A 17,341-nucleotide genomic window follows, 5' to 3' on the forward strand; every position below is an offset into this window, starting at 1 on the left:
GTGCATGGTCAGTACTTAGTTCGTTACAGTAATATTCCCTCTTTCTAACAAGTTGTACTTGGCTGTGCATTTTCTGTTGTACTCTATTTAATTACTGAGAGTCACACTGTTACCTGTTTTGAAGGATAGCTTTCTTGTAAGAATTGCCATTGTTTGGGACAAGGAATGTGATCATTTGATCAATGATTTCTGTGTCCTGTATATACCCCTCATAAACACTTCAAGTCCTGGCCTACATACCCAGGCTAGTTTCTCGGTATCTCTGTCTCTTTCTCCTGAGTGTTGGGATAACAGGCAAGTCCACCACATCCAACTGTTGGGAGTCCTTACTGTATTCTAATCCACATGCCTCCCTTTGTTGAACATTATATACACATGCTTCACTGTTGAGGTAAATAACAGAAGCATGCTAAGAATATCTGCCATTTTTCTTGTACGTTTGGTCAGCATCTGTTTTGTTCACTTACTTTATGAACTGATGAATTGTTAAGTATTGTCTCAGAGGTGGACATGGTAGCACATGCCTGTCATCCCAGCACTGGGAAACAGAGGCAAGAGGATCAGGAGTCCAGGGTCATCCCTGGCTGCTTAGAAAGTTTGAGGCCAGCCTGGGCTACTTGAGACCCTATCTCAAAGCAAACAAAAGATTATAGATCTAACCCTTCAGAAATTCATAGTACTGGATAAAAATTAAATCTGAGTTCTCTTATCTCTAAAATAATTCACAATATTAGAAAGCCCAGGTTTTCTTTACAACCAAGATGTACATTTTGGGAAAGACAGTGGTTACACTTGGCCCAGTGGTAGTCATAGCACCTATGGCTCCTGTGCTGACCGGATAGCAGGTATGGTTGCAAGTGTTTTAGATGGCCTCTGTGCTCATAGCTTCCCCGGCAGCCCCAATGACATTCTCATTATCTGAGAGGTGGATAAACAGAACTGTAGACCTAGGTGCGTGCTGCTCTTGGATGTTCTAATTGATTTGGATTTAATTTCACTCAGTTGTGTTTTAATCTGGGTTGTTGTTGCCATGGTTCCGGCAGAACAATCAGCACAAGATGACTTTATCCATGAAACCGGATGACAAATATTATGAGAAACAAACGCAAATGGAAACGGAAAAGCTAGCGCAAAAGGTGAATTCTCTCTCCCAGGCGGACAAGCAGCAGATCTATCAGAAAGGTCAGTGGGGTTGGGGTGATGTGGCTTACTTGATTTGATGTAATGCATCTCTTTCTCATAACTGGCCTGATATTTCTGGAGCATGAACTCAGGGCGCTGTGTGCGCTGGGCAATGCATTCCCGCTCAGCTCTGTCTCTCAACTCTTCACTGTTTCTTTTGAGCTGAAAACTCAACACTGCCTCTGGGTAGCTGGGATTACAGGTTTGTACCTCCGGGCCTGGGAATGTAGTTCATTACATCAGTAATTCTCTGGGATTACAGGCTTGTGCCTGCGGGCCTGGGAGTGTAGTTCATTACATCCGTAGTTCTCGAATGAAAGCCACTGTGCCTGTCTTCCCCTACACCCACCCCCCCAAAAAGGAACCCAGTACTTGACAACAGGACAGTTTTGCTTGTTTTAAATGCCATGCATTCTGTCTTAATGCTTGCACGTTCTCCACCCTCCATACAACCTAGTGAACTTTTCCTCCTAATAGTTAGAGGCAAGGTATGTTTTGGACACCTATAGACTTACAGATATGTCGTGATGGGTTCCAGCCATGACATTTGGCCATATCAAAAAATTCACATTATAGTTCATTTGTTGCAGTTCCCTGTTTCAGGCCATCTGTCATAGGGAAGTTCAGGTGGCAGGAACGTGAGCAGCTATCACAGCACATCCCAGAGTCCAGATCAGAGTGCAGAGAATACGTGCATGCCCGCTTGCCTACTTGCTTGTGCTCAGCTAGCTTTCTTCATTATTGTGCAGTTCAGAGTCCAGCGCTGAAGTGGTCCCACCTACATCAGGACAAGTCTTCCTACCTCCTTTAGCTCTTTTAAGTCAGTCCCTCTCAGACATTCCCAAGTCCAGCCTGGATCGATGGTTCTTCATTGTCACTCCCTTTCCGGTGATTCCAAGTTGTGTCAAGTTGAAATTTAAAGTAGAGCAGTAGCTCAAGACGCTGATGATGCCCCTGTCACAGAGGTGTTCCCTTCTGTCCAGAGTCTCTGCAGAGCTCTTCCATAGACACAGTGATGATGCCTTTCATGATTGCTTCCTGTGGAGGGTTTTAAGGCGTATGCTTCAATATTTGGAACCTCTAGGTTAAAGTCCAGTCAGAAGATGCCCGGCAATGGGAAAAGTTTATTAACTTTACATCAGTATTTTTGGTGTCTGAGACTGAAGTCCTTACCATGGGGAACCTTTTGATTAGAGGAAAGGAAAAAAAAATAGCTGAGTGTTTCAAATGTCAGTATGAGTGTACACCAGCAAAGGCAGTTGGGGTGCCGGGGTAGCTGCAGACTGTTGCAGTGACATCAGGTGGCCTAGACACCGTGTGGCAGGCACGTTATGTGCTTTGATGATCAGGTCCTCTCTCCCTGTGGTCTTCGCTTTTATAGAGTGAAGAGTAGTAGACCAAGAGCAAAAAGCCCCAAAACCTCTTCAGTCAGCCTTGTTTGGTTTTCATTTCCACTTTCTTTCTTCCTCTTTAGGTTTAGAATTACGAACGCAGCAAAGTAAACCTCAAGACGCCTCCTGTCTCCCAGCACTGAAAGTCTCTGACATTGAGCCCATCATGCCTTTCACCAAGTTTGACATCGCCCTCGCAGGTCACCATCAAGTCCTTCTCGTGGGTGCCTGGGTTCTTTGACTGCATTAAGAAACAGTTTGCAAACAGGCTGGGTCACATTTTAAATGTTTTCCAGAAAACATCGGAGTGAGCAACTTGTTTATATAGCCCTGCTGTTTATTGTTTATTTATTATTTATTATTATTGTTTATTATTTATTACTGTTGTTTGGTTTGTGCGTGTGTGTGTGTGTCTACGTGTATACATGTATGTGTGCGTGTGCCTATGTACATGCTCGCCCATATGCGTGTGTGTGCACGCATGTGTATGCTTGTGTGTATGTGCTTGCTTGTGCACGTGTGTGTATATGCATCTATGTGCATGTGTGTGTGCGTGCATGGCGTGTGTGTGTGTGTCTACGTGTATACATGTATGTGTGCGTGTGCCTATGTACATGCTCGCCCATATGCATGTGTGTGCACGCATGTGTATGCTTGTGTGTATGTGCTTGCTTGTGCACGTGTGTGTATATGCATCTATGTGCATGTGTGTGTGCGTGCATGTATGTGCGTGCGCTTGTGTGTGTGTGTGTAGGGGCCAAAGTTTATTCTTGTATCTACTCATGTAAAATCTGCCTGTTTTTTAAGACACTGTCACCAGTGTTGCTCACTGGGACTTGGGATTTTGCAGTTCAGCTAGGCTGGTGAGCTGGTGAGCTTTCTCTATCTCCCAGCTTGGGGTTCGCCAATGTACACCTCCACTCCTGGCTCCTTTTTTTTTTGAAAGGGGATTGTGAGGATCAAACTCAGGCCCTTCCTTGTTTTCACCAACTGAGCTTTTCTCCAGTCCTTGTGAATTAAGAAGCTTTGTTTCTTCCTGGAAGTAGATTTGATGGTGTGGAGGAAATTCACTGCTGCTGGAATTGGGAGAGGATATGCGTAGCCCCAAGGTTAAATTCGGGCAGGCTTTTGAAGACCCTAGGAATCCTCTGGGCCCTTCCCTCACTCTAGCTCTTTAGCTTGGCTGTCACCATGGGAGAGGATGTGTGTGGGGGTGGGGGGAGGAATAAAACACCTGGCAAGGTTAGGTACTGCAGAGTTACAGAGAAAGGACAGGGTCTGGTGGTTCTCTTGGCCTCCTGTCTCACCACTAGAGATCTCAGAGTTGCTGTTTTCCTTTGCTTGTGGTTGGTGACGTGAGAAACAATTGTCTCTGGAATAGCATTTCCCTGGAATAGCGACCTTGTGAGTGGCCATGGGTAGTTTCTTATCGATTGAGAGATGGGCTTTACTGTGCACTATGGATGATGGGATGGGTTTCATCTGGTTTAATTTTGGAACCGGGAGCCTGCTATATGCTGGGCAAGCACTGTCTGACGACCCCAGGGTAGAAGCACTGGTATCTCTAACCTGCCTTGCATATTTTAACAGTGATTATCTCACTTGCCATGTCTGATTTATTGGCTTAGGTTTATGTATTTAGCTGAGAGGGGGCGGAGGGAGGGAATGAGTACTCCTAGAAATTGTTTTCATGTGTGGGTATGGGTGTGTGTGTGACTATGGAGGTACATGTATGTGGTTGAGTGAACATGTGGGGAGCATGTGCACGTGGAGGTTGGCACTGGAAATGATTCTCCATTGACTTTGTAACTTATTTATTGAGGCAGGGTCTCTTAATCAAACCCAAAGCAGACCGATATGACTAGTCTTGCTAGACAGCCCCTCCTATGGAGTCCCATCTCCGACTTTCAAAGCTAAAATTACAGGTGAGCTGCTGGGCCTGTATGACATTTTACATGGATGTCTGGAGACACAAACTCTGGTCCTGACTCCTGGGAGGCAGCCTCTTTAACTACTGAGTAATCCCTTCAGTCCCTCTTGCATTTTTATTTAGAAGTGAGTCTCAAGAAGTAGAGACAATAAATCAATCATCCACAATAGTTTTCATTCCTCTTCAGTTTTAGGCACTGTGCTCGGAGATGGGGGTATAAAACAGAATCCAGAAAACCTGCCCTAAGAGGTGGGGATGGAGATGCCCTAAGGTCACAGTGTTCTGTGACATAATGAGGGCTTGTAGAGGACAGGGCAGTATGCACTGTTCCTGAAGGGTGGTGGGCCTCACTGGGAAGGGGGACCAGCAGCATTTACGGATGCAGCAATGGAGTCATGTGCTATGGGAATGACCATCAAGCATGCTGATGAAACAGAGCTCTCTTTGTAGGGCTCCGATTCAGGTGAAGCTGACTCAGATGCTGCTGGAGTCAGCTGTGAATGAGAAAAGCATGATTCTTTTCCATCCAGTGCTTCAGCAAGCAGGGGGCTCCCTTCCTCTGCAGTCTTTCCGTTCCATACTCTAAGGAAGGCGCAGGAAGGAAGTGGGGATCAGCTGTAGGAAATGAACAGTCTGTTCTCTTTCAAGCTCTAAACCTTCATCCTGGAAAAGCAGCAGCATGGTTTCTTAAAGAATGATGAGGGGCTGGAGATGTAGCTCAGTTGGTAGAGAGCTCACCCAGCATGCACAGAGTTCTGAGTTCCATCCCAATATTGCTTAAATCAGACGTAAAAGCCCCCTATCTCTAATCCCAACAGGAGAAATCAAGAACTCCAGGCCATCCTTCGGTAAACATCTAGCTCAAGGACAGCTTTAGCTACATGAGACCGTGCTTCAATAACAACAGCAAACCCATTCAAATTTTATTAATTAAACCAGAAGGATTGCTTTTCTCTTTTCCAGCTGGAGACGTCCCCGTGCAGTACTGCCCCCAGCCCACCAATGGCATGGTGTATTTCCGAGCCTTTTCCAGCTTAAACACCCTTCCAGAGGAGTTGAGGCCCTATGTGCCTCTCTTTTGCAGTGTGCTGACCAAGTGAGTTTTGGATCATAATAGATGCACATCCATGCTGTCCGGCATATTTTTATGATGTTTTTCTGTGTGTGTGCACATGCATGCACATGTGTGTGTGTGTGTCCTTTGACTATTTGTGTTATTTTCATGCCTTTTCTTACTTTCTTACTATAAATACATTGCAATAATACACGAATCCAGAAAAGCAGTTAACACTTAGGAAGGCATCTGTCCAGGTGGATTACCGAAACTCTTGAAGACAGGGCAATGCACTTAGTCAGGAAATAAGAGCAGTTCAGTGTAAAGGATAGTATAGCTTGAGGGCTGTCTGTTCAGGTAGCCCAGCCTCCTTCTCGTCTCTGCTTTTCTTCCGAGCAACTCTACAGTGGCTGTTTTCCCCCACAGACCAGTGTGTGGATAGATTAGAAATGGTACAATGAGTTTTTCTTCAGAGCTACAGGAAGAGTAACAACTCCAGACTTCCTCTCCTGTGATAGGAAAGTAAGGCTAGAGAGATGTCCCAGCAGCACTTGCTGCTCTTCCAGAGGCCCCGGTTCTATTCCCAGCACCCACATGGTGACTCACGGCTGTCTTTAAATTCAGTTTCAGGGATTCTGACATCTTCCTCTGGTCTCTATACACACCAGGACACAAATAGTACACAGACAGCCATGCAGGCAAATACTTAAACATATAAAACTATAAAATATAAGAAAAAGTGTAGGAGTCCTAGACCACAGGCACAGTGGCTGGTCCTGCACCTTAGTCCAGTGCACACTTCATAGAGTTAAAGTTGCTTGTGTATTCCAAATGCTGCCTGACTTTGGAGCCTGTATGCTGGCTGAGGACTGGGTTGCATGGAAAATGCATCTTTGGCTTTTTGGAAGTTCTGTCCCAATTCTCAACCACGTTAATAGCGCCCAGTGTTTGCCTTTTAAAGTGGTTTTCAGGAGCACCTCACAGTAGTGCTCTGGGATCAGACTGGTAATGTTTCTTCTGAATACATCAGCACACAGGGAATGTCTGCAGATATTTCTCAGCTCCCTCCCACTCCATTACCAAATATTTGAGCAAATGAAGTGTGTTTGAAAATATTTAGGGGGAAGAGAGCACTCATGAAAACTGTCCATGCTAAAGGCTGTAAAAGCATATTCATCCTGTTATCTTTGGCAGTGGGCACTAACTGCTGAAGGACCTAGTGTCCTGGATGCTGGGCGTGAGTTTCCAAACGGAGAAGTGGATTTGTACCTCAGTGAGTGGGCACATGAGCTGTGTAGAGGTTTAATCTAACACATTCAGGAACCGTGACATGTACGGGAGATACGGAAAGTTGTGGTTATGGATTAGCGCACATAACCTGTACAGTCTTTGAAAATGATGGGCACAGGCAGCTCTGGTAACTCAGCTCCTTCTTGGCTCATCAGGCTGGGTTGTGGCATCCTTGACTACAGAGAGCAAGCCCAGCAGATTGAGCTGAAGACAGGAGGCATGACTGTTTCACCCCACGTGCTCCCTGATGACTCCCAGCTGGACACCTACGAGCAGGTAGCCTTTCACTCCCCGTCATGGCTATAGTCAAGGGCGTGTCTCTGCAGTGCCCTTGTGTTTATTGGTACCCTAATTAATGTCATCCTTTGCGTCTCTCCTTGCTGATGTAGGGTGTGCTGTTTTCATCTCTCTGCCTGGAACGGAACCTGCCAGACATGATGCATCTGTGGAGTGAAATATTTAACAAGTAACTTTACTTGTGCTGTGTATTAATAAGTGGGAGATTGGTATATCTGATTCTGAAATGCTTTCCCAAGGGATTTTCTTAATTTTGAAAGGTTTTCTGAGTTACCCTGTAATAACTTTGCTGCAGTATCAAAGTGAAGCCGGGCCGGTCTCCAAGACTTCACTGTGTTTTTGTAGCCCGTGCTTTGAAGAAGAAGAGCACTTCAAAGTGTTGGTGAAGATGACTGCTCAGGAGCTCTCCAATGGCATTCCCGACTCGGGGCATCTCTATGCATCCCTCAGAGCGAGCAAGACACTTACGCCTTCAGGGGACTTAAAGGAGACCTTCGGTGGGATGGATCAGGTGAGCACTGGCAAGGGCAGGTGTGTGTTCTCGATGAGCAAGGCTTCCGGGAATTGGCAGTGTTCTGTGGTAATGAATGATTTTATCTCAGAAAGCTAACTTTCTAAAAGCCGGGTGGTGGTGGCTTCTGCTTGTCATACCAGTGCCAAAAAGCTAGAGGCAGGTGGATCCCTGAGGACTGCTGGCCTGCCAGCCAGCCTAGCCTACTTCAGGAGTCCAGGCCAGTGAGAGACCGTGTCTCATAAAAATGGTGGGTGGACCCTGAGGAATGATAGCTGGAGTTGGCCTCTGACCTCCACATATACATGTCTGCATGCATGGCCATGAAAATGCATAGGCATGCACACATGCTGAAACCAGAAGGCTGGCTTTCTGACTTAATTCTGGTTTGTTTTGGTTTTTGTTTCTGGTTTTGGATATACAAACAGGGTTTCTTTGTGTATCCCTGACTAGCCTCGAAATTAAAGATTTACCTGCCTCTGCCTCTGGAGTGCTGGGATTAAAGACGTTCACCACCACTGCCTGGCTTAATTTTTGATGTCTGATTCCCAGACTTCATGGATGAAAGTATCTGTGTGAACTCCCTCCGTCTGTGTGCCACACATTCCCTCAGCACCACCCAAGTGATGCTGGCAGTGAACACACATGTGCACAGAAAACCAGGACACATCCAGTGGTCAGGCAGGACCAGTATTAGGGCTGTTTGCATTTCAGACCTGTCCAGAGAACAAAGAGATAGCTCAAAACTAAAACGCTACTACTGACGTAGTAAAGACAAGGTGCCAAGAAAGTCGCTGTGCTCTGCAACCTGCCTCTCTAGGACTCCCATTTCGAGAGAATCACAAATAGTTTTGTGATAGGTATTTTCCTGCTACTGTAAGAAAGTACCGTAGCCAAAGACTATTTAAGGAAGAAGAGATCTGTTTTAGCTTGTGGTTCCACCGGGCTAGAATCCATGATGGTGGGAAAGGCATGTCAACAGGAGGCAGAAGCAGAGGCCACATTCTCCTGCATACTCAGGAAGCAGAGAGAGAGAGAGAGAGAGAGAGAGAGAGAGAGAGAGAGAGAGAGAGAGAGAGAGAGAGAGAGAGAGAAGTGGGTGTGGCTATAAACCCTCAAAGCCCACCCCCCCCCCGAACTTAATCCCCTTCAGCAAGACTGTACTTCAGGGGGTTCTATAATCTCCCCAAACAGCACCACCATCAGGGCACCAAGTGTTCAAATGCCTGAGTCTACGGAGAACTTTTCTCATCCCAACCACCATGGCTGTCACCTAAAATTTGTTTGAATTGTGCAGTGTATTGACTGTCAGTGCGCTCTGACTCAGTGTCTGCCTCCTTTGGGTCAGGTGAGGTTGATGAAAAGAATTGCAGAAATGACAGACATCAAACCCATCCTGAGAAAGCTCCCCCGGATCAAGAAATACCTACTAAACTGTGATAACATGAGGTGGGTGCCCCAATTGTTCCCAGACAGATCTTAGGGTTCACACCATTTCAGGATGTGTCATTTTTCAAGATTTTTTACTTGATGATGTAATTACCTGAATTTATCTTCAAAACAGAAAGTGTACAGGGCGTTGGTGTTAAATTACAGGATTGCTTCAGACATCAAAATAATGTTTTGTGGAAATCAAATCATTTTTAATTTAATAAAAGTTGGGTGAAGTGAAGAAGGCAACTAATTTAAGTCTAGAACTACAAAGTAGACTTAGGGCATCAACTTAAAAGTTTTTTTCTTCTAAAAGTACATATTTCATAAACAAGGAATCGATAAGACCTAGAGAAGGTTATTTTGCTCAAGACTGGTGTCCTAATAGGGCTTCTGCTGCTGTGATAAAACACCATGACCGAAAGCAACTTGGGGAGGAAAGGGTGTATTTGTCTTATATATCTAGAGTCACAGTCCACTGAAGGAAGTCAAGTCAGGAACTCAAGAAGGGCAGGAACCTGGAGGCAGGAGCTGATGTAGAAGCCATGGAAGGGGGACTGCTTACTGGCTTGTTCCTCGTGGCTTGCTTAGCCTGCTTTCTTGTAGAACCCAGGACCAGCAGCCCAGGGATGGCACCACCCACCATGGCCTGGGCCCTACCGGTAAATCACTAATTAAGAAAATGCCTTGCAGCTGGATCTCATGGAGGCATTTTTCTCAAATGAGGTTTTCTCATTTTGGTTGACTCTAGCTGTGTCCAGCTTGTGACTCTAGCCAGGGCAAGCAGTGCCTTCTATCAGTTTGTGCACATTAAGTTAGCTTTATGCACTCAGGCTGTGCATGAATAAAATTAAAGTATCCATAGATTATATACAATGTCTGTTGCCACCACCAGTGTTAATTTAGTAGTCACCGATGATTAACAAGAAAACGCATTATTAAAGCTACTGTTTTGCATAGATCCCTGGTTCCTTTCTTTTTCTCCTCTCTCCCCTCCTGGTACCCTTCTCTAATCAGTTCTTGAAAATCATTAACAGATGCCACAGGGCAGACTACCTAGCAGGAGCGGTCTCATGTTATCACTGCTCCTCCTGCCTTGGGTGTCTCATGGGCCCAGCTTGCATTTCCTTCCCTTCCACTCCAGGCCAGCAGAATTCAGTGCTTACCCTTCCACGCCAGGCTTTATTCACCATGATGCCCCAGGCCAGCCTGTCCCAGCATTCACACTTCCATCCCAGGCTAACCTTTCCTAGGATTCATCTTAGACCCTAGCACTCACCTGTTCCCTAGGCTGGCTCCTTTTGTGTTCACCCTCACACCCTAGGCTAACTTAGCCAGCACTCACCATAATACACAAGACCAGCCTGGGAGCTTAGAGTGTCTGTTTCCTTCTCCATAAAACTGTCTTTGCAAGTTTCTTACATGCAATAAAATCAGTAAAATATACAGGCAATGAGTATAGAGCCCATACACGGTGTTTATTCGATAGTGACTGCTGTGAATTTAACACTGGAAGGAGGAAACCTGCACAATCTCTGTGAGTCTCTCATGTCTGGAGGAGTTTTCTAACAGGGTGTTTTAAAATGTCTTTGGCATCTTAAATTTCTGACTTATAGAGCCGGAGAGATGACTCAGCAGTTAAGAGCATTGGCTGCTCTTGTAGGGGACTGGAGTTCAGTTCCCAGCACCCACACTGGGCAGCTGGAAGTCCAGCTCTAGAGAATCCAACATCTTCTGACCTCCGTGGGCACCTGCACATGGGCATTTGCACACACGTGCCTATACATAGTACATATAGGACATGCACACATAATCTTTGTTTTTAATTCTCTACTTAGCAACAAGTTTGTTGTTTCAAATTGGCGAACGCTTTTGTGGATAGTCACGTTCTTGAAGTTTTCTGCTCTTTGTTATAAACCTTTAAGGCATTGATGGAAGCTGATAGTGTTCATGCTCTTCACTTTGCTCTTTAGAAACTGTGTTAACAGCTGTAAAACCACTCTAGAGAATGAGACAGCTGCATGATTTCTACATCTGGATATTGTTCCTTTTGAACATTTATTTAGTATTTTTATAACAGAAACAAAATTAATTCACATTTCTGTGTCATTTATACAAAATGTGATAAGTTAGTAAAATAATTGTGTTGGGGTTTTGTTTGTTTTGGGGGGTTTTTTTGGTGAGATTGTTTTTACATGTACTGTTCTCCTCCGCAGATGCTCAGTCAATGCCACCCCTCAGCAGATGCCTCAGGCAGAGAAAGAGGTGGAAAACTTCCTTAGAAATGTTGGCCGCAGCAAAAAGGAACGGAAACCTGTCCGCCCACATATTGTCGAGGTAACAGAACCATGTCATTTTTCTCAATTGCTTGACATATGTAGGGATTGATATCCTTATGGTTATATTTGGAGAGACAAGTACATGGGAGGATTAGGTGGCTTAATCAGCCTAGCTAAGTGAATTCAGACCCCATCCCATGTATTTTTGTTCATGCTTGTAAGTAAGCTTTCTCCTGATAGGGAAGAGCAGACTTTGGCCTAGGATGTAATAACATAAAAAAGAGCCCAAAACCTTGATCTGATTAAAGTGTCCCCTGCATTTTGTCAGGCTTGGAATCAGACACAAGTTGGTAAGAGCCTTTCCCCTGTGGCTCATTAGTTTACAGATTTTATCCTTGGGCACAGTACTTGTCAGTGATAATCTTATCAGTGCAATTGATTTGCAATGGTTTGTTTTGTTTTTAAGTCTGAGTCCCTAGAAGCCTCACCTGTCACTGCAAAAGGCTGACACTTTGCAGGTCTTGTAGGATTTATTTTAGTGCCTTCTCTGCTCTGATTCACGTGTTCCTTCTTTCGTTTGTCATTTGGTTTTCCTGTTTGTTTGACATCTTCACCACCCTGTATGTAAAGAGATACCATGTGGAAGTGACTCACTGCTCTTTTGGCCCTCTGTCTGTAGCCTGTGATAACCCACTGCTCTTTTGGCCCTGTTGTAGCCTGTGATAGCCCACTGCTCCTTTGGCCCTCTGTCTGTAGCCTGTGATAACCCACTGCTCTTTTGGCCCTGTTGTAGCCTGTGATAACCCACTGCTCCTTTGGCTGTCTGTAGCCTGTGATAGCCCACTGCTCCTTTGGCCCTCTGTCTGTAGCCTCTGATAGCCCACTGTTCCTTTGGCCCTGTGTCTGTAGCCTGTTCATGTCACCCCCGTGCTTTGGAAGACACTTAGATACAGGAATATTTTGCTCGTTGTTTTTGTTGTTGCTGCTGTTACATTTATTTCTGGGTGTGTATGTGTGGGGGCATGGGTGTGCCACAGTGCGCATGTGAAGGTCATAGACAACTTATAGGAATCATTGGTTTCTTTCCACCTTGCAGGCCCAGGCCCATTGAGTCATCTCACTGGTTGGGAAAGACAGTTTTATGACTACAAAGTAGCTGTTTTCATTGTCTGTTTAAAATTTCACTTCTTTGCATCATGAAGCCTGTCTTCCTTAACTAACCTGTGAAAGGAACTCTGTGGACTTTATAACGGTCATACCTTCCTAACTATTTCAAGGAAGTTTCTTTTTACTCTTGGACACTTTTTCTTTTCAGAAACCTACACACAGTGGCCCCCGTGGCAGTACGCATGTTAGCGGCTCCCAGATCATCAGAAAGCTGATAACAGTGAGTGACCACGGGCTGCTGGGCTCCTTGCTGTGTGCTTTAGCACACTCTGGTTCTCAGCATTCTTCTAGTGGGGCCTTTCCAGGACTCAACTGCAGCGATAGATTCGGGGAGTCACTGTCTCTTGCCATTGCCACCCTGAGCCTTTTCTCTTGGGACAGCCCAGAATGGGTATCATATTTCTTAGCAAGCCTCTACTTACTCTACCAAATAGTCTTGTCACTTTTCAGTCCACCCACATCTTAATGTAGTGTATGCTGCTTAAGCCACAGCAGCTGCCTCCAGGTAGGCAGTGGCATCAATCCCTCTGCAACCCCTTGCTACTCATTGCTTTCCGTAATGATGTCGCTTGGCCTGGGTCTTTGTAGAGTGTGGCAGTTTAATGTATTCCTGGAAAATCAGCCACAATCTGGAATGCTTTTAATTTAATAGTAATTACATTTTAATGCATCTCACCAAATGTGGGGTGTTTCTTGTTAGTTCGTAAGTATACTGTTAGCAGAGCCTGTCTCGTGACTCCCTTGGAGATGGAGATGCTGGGGAGGTGCCGACTGGGTTTACTACCTGTGGGCCACATTTGGTTTTTCAGCTCGGTCTAAACCATAGGCCTCTGCCCCTCAGGACCCCACCTTCAAACCCTGCCAAATGAAGACGCATTTTGTGCTGCCCTTCCCTGTGAACTATGTTGGCGAGTGTGTCCGAACCGTCCCCTATGCTGATCCAGATCATGCCAGGTAGGAGGAGGGGTACAAGCGCATGCATCTGGACTTCAATGAAAGTGTTTGTCAGCATGATAGAAGGGGGGGAGGGGACCGGCTGGGGAGATAGCTTTGTTATTAGAGTGTGAAGAGCTGAGCTGAGATTCCCTGTACGCACGGAAAAGCCAGATGTGGTGGCATTGATAACCCAGTGCCACAGAGGCAAAGACAGGCCAACTTCCAAAGCTCATTGACCAATCAGTCTGGCCAGATCAGTGGACTCCAGACTCAGTGAGATATACTGTCTCCAGCAATAAAAACATTCTGTCAGAAGAATGACCATGATAGCTGAACATTCAGCTACAAATGAATTAGTTTACTAAATAGCACATAGCAACAAGAAGTAAAGGTACAAATCGCAAACAAGCAAGCTGTTGATAATAGAATGTCAAATCCTGCACTTATAGTGTCCAGCAGAAGTGACTAGATGAGCACCGCCCAAGCTTCCAGCCAGCATCCAGATTCAAATTCTGGGCAGTGTTGTCCCCTTGGGAGGCGTCCAGCTTCTGGAACTTCTTTGCTTTCTAGCTGTTCTTAGGGCACAATGTTTTTAAAGCCCTTTGGACTGTTCTCTTTTCTCCTTGTCACCGGTCAAGGGAGGGCCAGCCTGCCCCAGGACACTAGGTCTTAGAGGACACTTGAGATAAACACTCAAGTCTGAGACGAGGGACCCTACTCTGTACCCAGAATCAGCTAACACAAGCAACACACAACAGTTAAGTGATATGATTTACAATACAGAGACTGAGCGAGGAAGATACTCACCATTCTGTCACCCACACATACACACATGCACGCATGCATGCCCACACATGGGTACATACACACAAACACACACACACACACACACACACACACACACACACGAGGTCCACATGTGAGTACAATAGGAGTGAGGGATGCTTTGTGCTCACAAAGTTTCTGCACTAGCTTCACACACTGGACCCTGTGTTACATTGTACCTGTCTGTCACCTACATGTTCCAACTATACCAGTCAGCTAGAGTTCATATGCAGAACAACACACACCCCCACCAGTAGTCAATAAACTGCAGCTTCATGGATAAAATGCCCAGTGTTGTGTGCAGTGTTATTCTTGTGAACCAAGCAGTCCTGTATACAGCAATATACTTATTCCCCTAAATGCAAATATCCTTCAAATTGATTGACTTAATCTCCTATGTATTTACAATTGTTAATTAAGCCTTAAAACTGTCTGATAAATGTAGAATGAACACATGTGCCTACATTTGAGATACACACACTCTCTTGCACGTGTGCGCGCACACACAGACATACACACACACACACACACACACACACACATACAGACACTCACATCCACCAATTACCCTGAAGAATATCAGCAAGGATATTAACAAGGGCATAAAGCCACCAGGAAGAAAAAGCAAGATAGTGTATTAGTCACTGCAGAAGGGAGGGTTTATTATGGTTCATGGTTGGAAGCTGCATTCTATCAAGATGAGGAAGCCATGGCAGCAGGACCCTGAGACAGCTCGTACTGTGCTCACAGCCGGGAAGCAGAGAGCAGTGGATGCCGGTGCTCAGTTCACACTCTCCTTTTTACACAGTCTGGGACCTCAGCCCGGGGATGGTGCCGCCCACATTCGGGCTCTGTCTTCTCACTTCAGTAAACTCAGTCTAGAAACTCCTTCACATATGTGCCCGCTCAAATTGACAGTCAGTATCGGCCATCCAGACGGCCTGGTGTGCAGCATGGGAGAGTTGCAGGGACATTTTCAAAGTGGCAGATAGAGGTCCTCGGAGAGTGTACCCTAGGAGTCCTGCAGAGGGACACATCCACAGGGAGAAAGACAGGCTGTCCTCTGAAGTGGCAGCCCCTGAGACCGATGCATCTCTGAATTGAAGGGCATCTGGAAATAAAGGGCAGCTCCGGATTCCTCTGAAGGAAAGGTTAGGCTCTGTGCTCTGCCGTACCTCAGGAGGTCAGAAAGAAGGCGCTCGCTGATAGAGAAGTCAGAGAGCCTTGGAAGAGAGTGCCTAACCAGACTATTTTCCTTTTCAGTTATCCACCCCGTTTCTTGGCGTTGGTTCTAGTGTTCTAGTGTTGTACTCTCTGTGAGTCATGCTCTAACTTGTTTTTCGCTCCCTTCTTTTCAGTCTTAAGATCCTTGCCCGTTTAATGACAGCGAAATTCTTGCATACAGAAATCCGAGAAAAGGGGGGCGCCTATGGTGGAGGTGCTAAACTCAGCCACAGCGGGATCTTCACCCTGTACTCTTACAGGTGCGTCTCTGAGTTGTCCTGTTTCCCGTGTGAAAGCACCCACATCCCAGCCACTGGCTCTGTTCACTCAGAGTGTCACCATCCCATGTGACCACTGACGCAGTGAAGATTACACCTGTTCATTTGGTCCCTGTCTTGAGCAACGAACCACCGAACCGTGACTTTCTTGTAGCAAGGATCAGACACAGTGGTGTAAGGGTTGTGTTGTTGCATCGTTTACATTAGACAAAATTCTCACTTCCTAATCAGAATGTTTTGGTAGGATGTAATCAGTGGCTTCTGAACTTGTGTTGTAGAAACCTAATCGGGATATGGTTCTATTGGGTTTTCCCAGGTGCGAGACTGTTCTGAGACTAAGATTTTCTGTAAACGTTAGTCTCTCGGGCACTTTTTCCTGAAGCCTTGTATGCCAACGTGCTAAAAACAAGGCCTTGCCACTGATGGCATTCTCCTTGTCCTGACTACCACAGAACTGCAGGCCGGGAGAGTCTCACTGACAAGTCTTCAGGTCCTTGGTGGTGAACTTAAAGAGCTAAGAGGAGAAAGTACTCCAGAAATCCCCTAACTCTCACTCATTTCTGGACGATTCTGGGTTTGTCCTGGGGAAGCAGGGACTTCTTGTCCTTCTTGTGTATCTTTTCCACGGCTCGTCTGTAAAGTCTCGGTATTCCTGAGACCCAACCATCCATGTGCCTTCCTCTCTAGATGAAGTCACAGTCAAGCAGTGGGGTAAGCAGGTGACTGTGGTATTAAATAGGGTGTGTGCTGTGAGTTGTTATTTTATCAGATTTAAATTCCCCAGAGACATTGCTCTGTCAGTGGGCTGTGTAGAGTGTAGACTATCAGATTTTTTAAAAAAAAAATTAAAGCTGTCAAGTCCACATGATTATCATAGATCCCCACCCCCGACATAATGCTTCAGTATTGGCTCTTTTGGGTTTCCAGGGATCCAAACTCCATAGAAACACTCCAGTCTTTTGGGAAAGCTGTAGACTGGGCTAAGTCTGGAAAGTTCACCCAGCAGGACATCGATGAAGCCAAGCTTTCTGTTTTCTCTGCCGTGGATTCTCCTGTTGCCCCATCGGAAAAAGGTATTTCAAGGGCCGGTGACCTGGGTGCCTGGTTTCCTGGGGCAGAATTCCAGACAGTTTTCTTAGTCATGCGTCTGACTCACATGAATGAAACACAGTAGCAGCTATGTTCTTTCAGAGTCTCTCATCTCTGTCCTTTGACCTCCTGAACACCGACCTTAAAAACCCCTCCACCAGTAAAGTACTTGTTAAGCAGGAGTTCAGACTTGAGTTGAATCCATGTAAAAATTCAGGTGGTGGGTACTTCTCAATCCCAGCACAAGGAAGTTGGGACAGGTAGATCCTTGAGGCTCACTGGTCAGACAGCCAGCATACATACCCTACTTGGTGAGCTCCAGGCTAGTGAGGGAGACCCTGTCCCCAAAGCCAAGGTGGGTGGAGCTGACTAGATGGCTCAGCAATTAAGTGTGGTTAATGCTTTTGCAGAAGATCTGGGTTTGGGTCTTAGCATCTGACTCTGGCAGTTCACACCC

The 17,341-nt window shown here is 45.8% G+C and overlaps 1 protein-coding gene across 1 annotated transcript in view; it reads left to right on the forward strand.

Moving 5' to 3' along the window:
- Nucleotides 1–17,341, forward strand: part of Pitrm1 (pitrilysin metallopeptidase 1) — a 30,517-nt gene that overhangs the window by 12,222 nt on the left and 954 nt on the right. Inside the window, exons 14-25 of the mRNA XM_038334677.1 lie at nt 1,044–1,182; nt 2,657–2,773; nt 5,467–5,599; nt 7,003–7,123; nt 7,237–7,313; nt 7,490–7,655; nt 9,004–9,104; nt 11,303–11,423; nt 12,681–12,752; nt 13,374–13,486; nt 15,652–15,777; nt 16,723–16,868. Coding sequence (XP_038190605.1) covers nt 1,044–1,182; nt 2,657–2,773; nt 5,467–5,599; nt 7,003–7,123; nt 7,237–7,313; nt 7,490–7,655; nt 9,004–9,104; nt 11,303–11,423; nt 12,681–12,752; nt 13,374–13,486; nt 15,652–15,777; nt 16,723–16,868 — 1,432 coding nt within the window. The remainder of the gene's footprint in view (nt 1–1,043; nt 1,183–2,656; nt 2,774–5,466; nt 5,600–7,002; nt 7,124–7,236; nt 7,314–7,489; nt 7,656–9,003; nt 9,105–11,302; nt 11,424–12,680; nt 12,753–13,373; nt 13,487–15,651; nt 15,778–16,722; nt 16,869–17,341) is intronic.

The sequence above is a fragment of the Arvicola amphibius genome, chromosome 6 (genome assembly GCF_903992535.2).
Source record: "Arvicola amphibius chromosome 6, mArvAmp1.2, whole genome shotgun sequence".
Classification (NCBI taxonomy): domain Eukaryota; kingdom Metazoa; phylum Chordata; class Mammalia; order Rodentia; family Cricetidae; genus Arvicola; species Arvicola amphibius.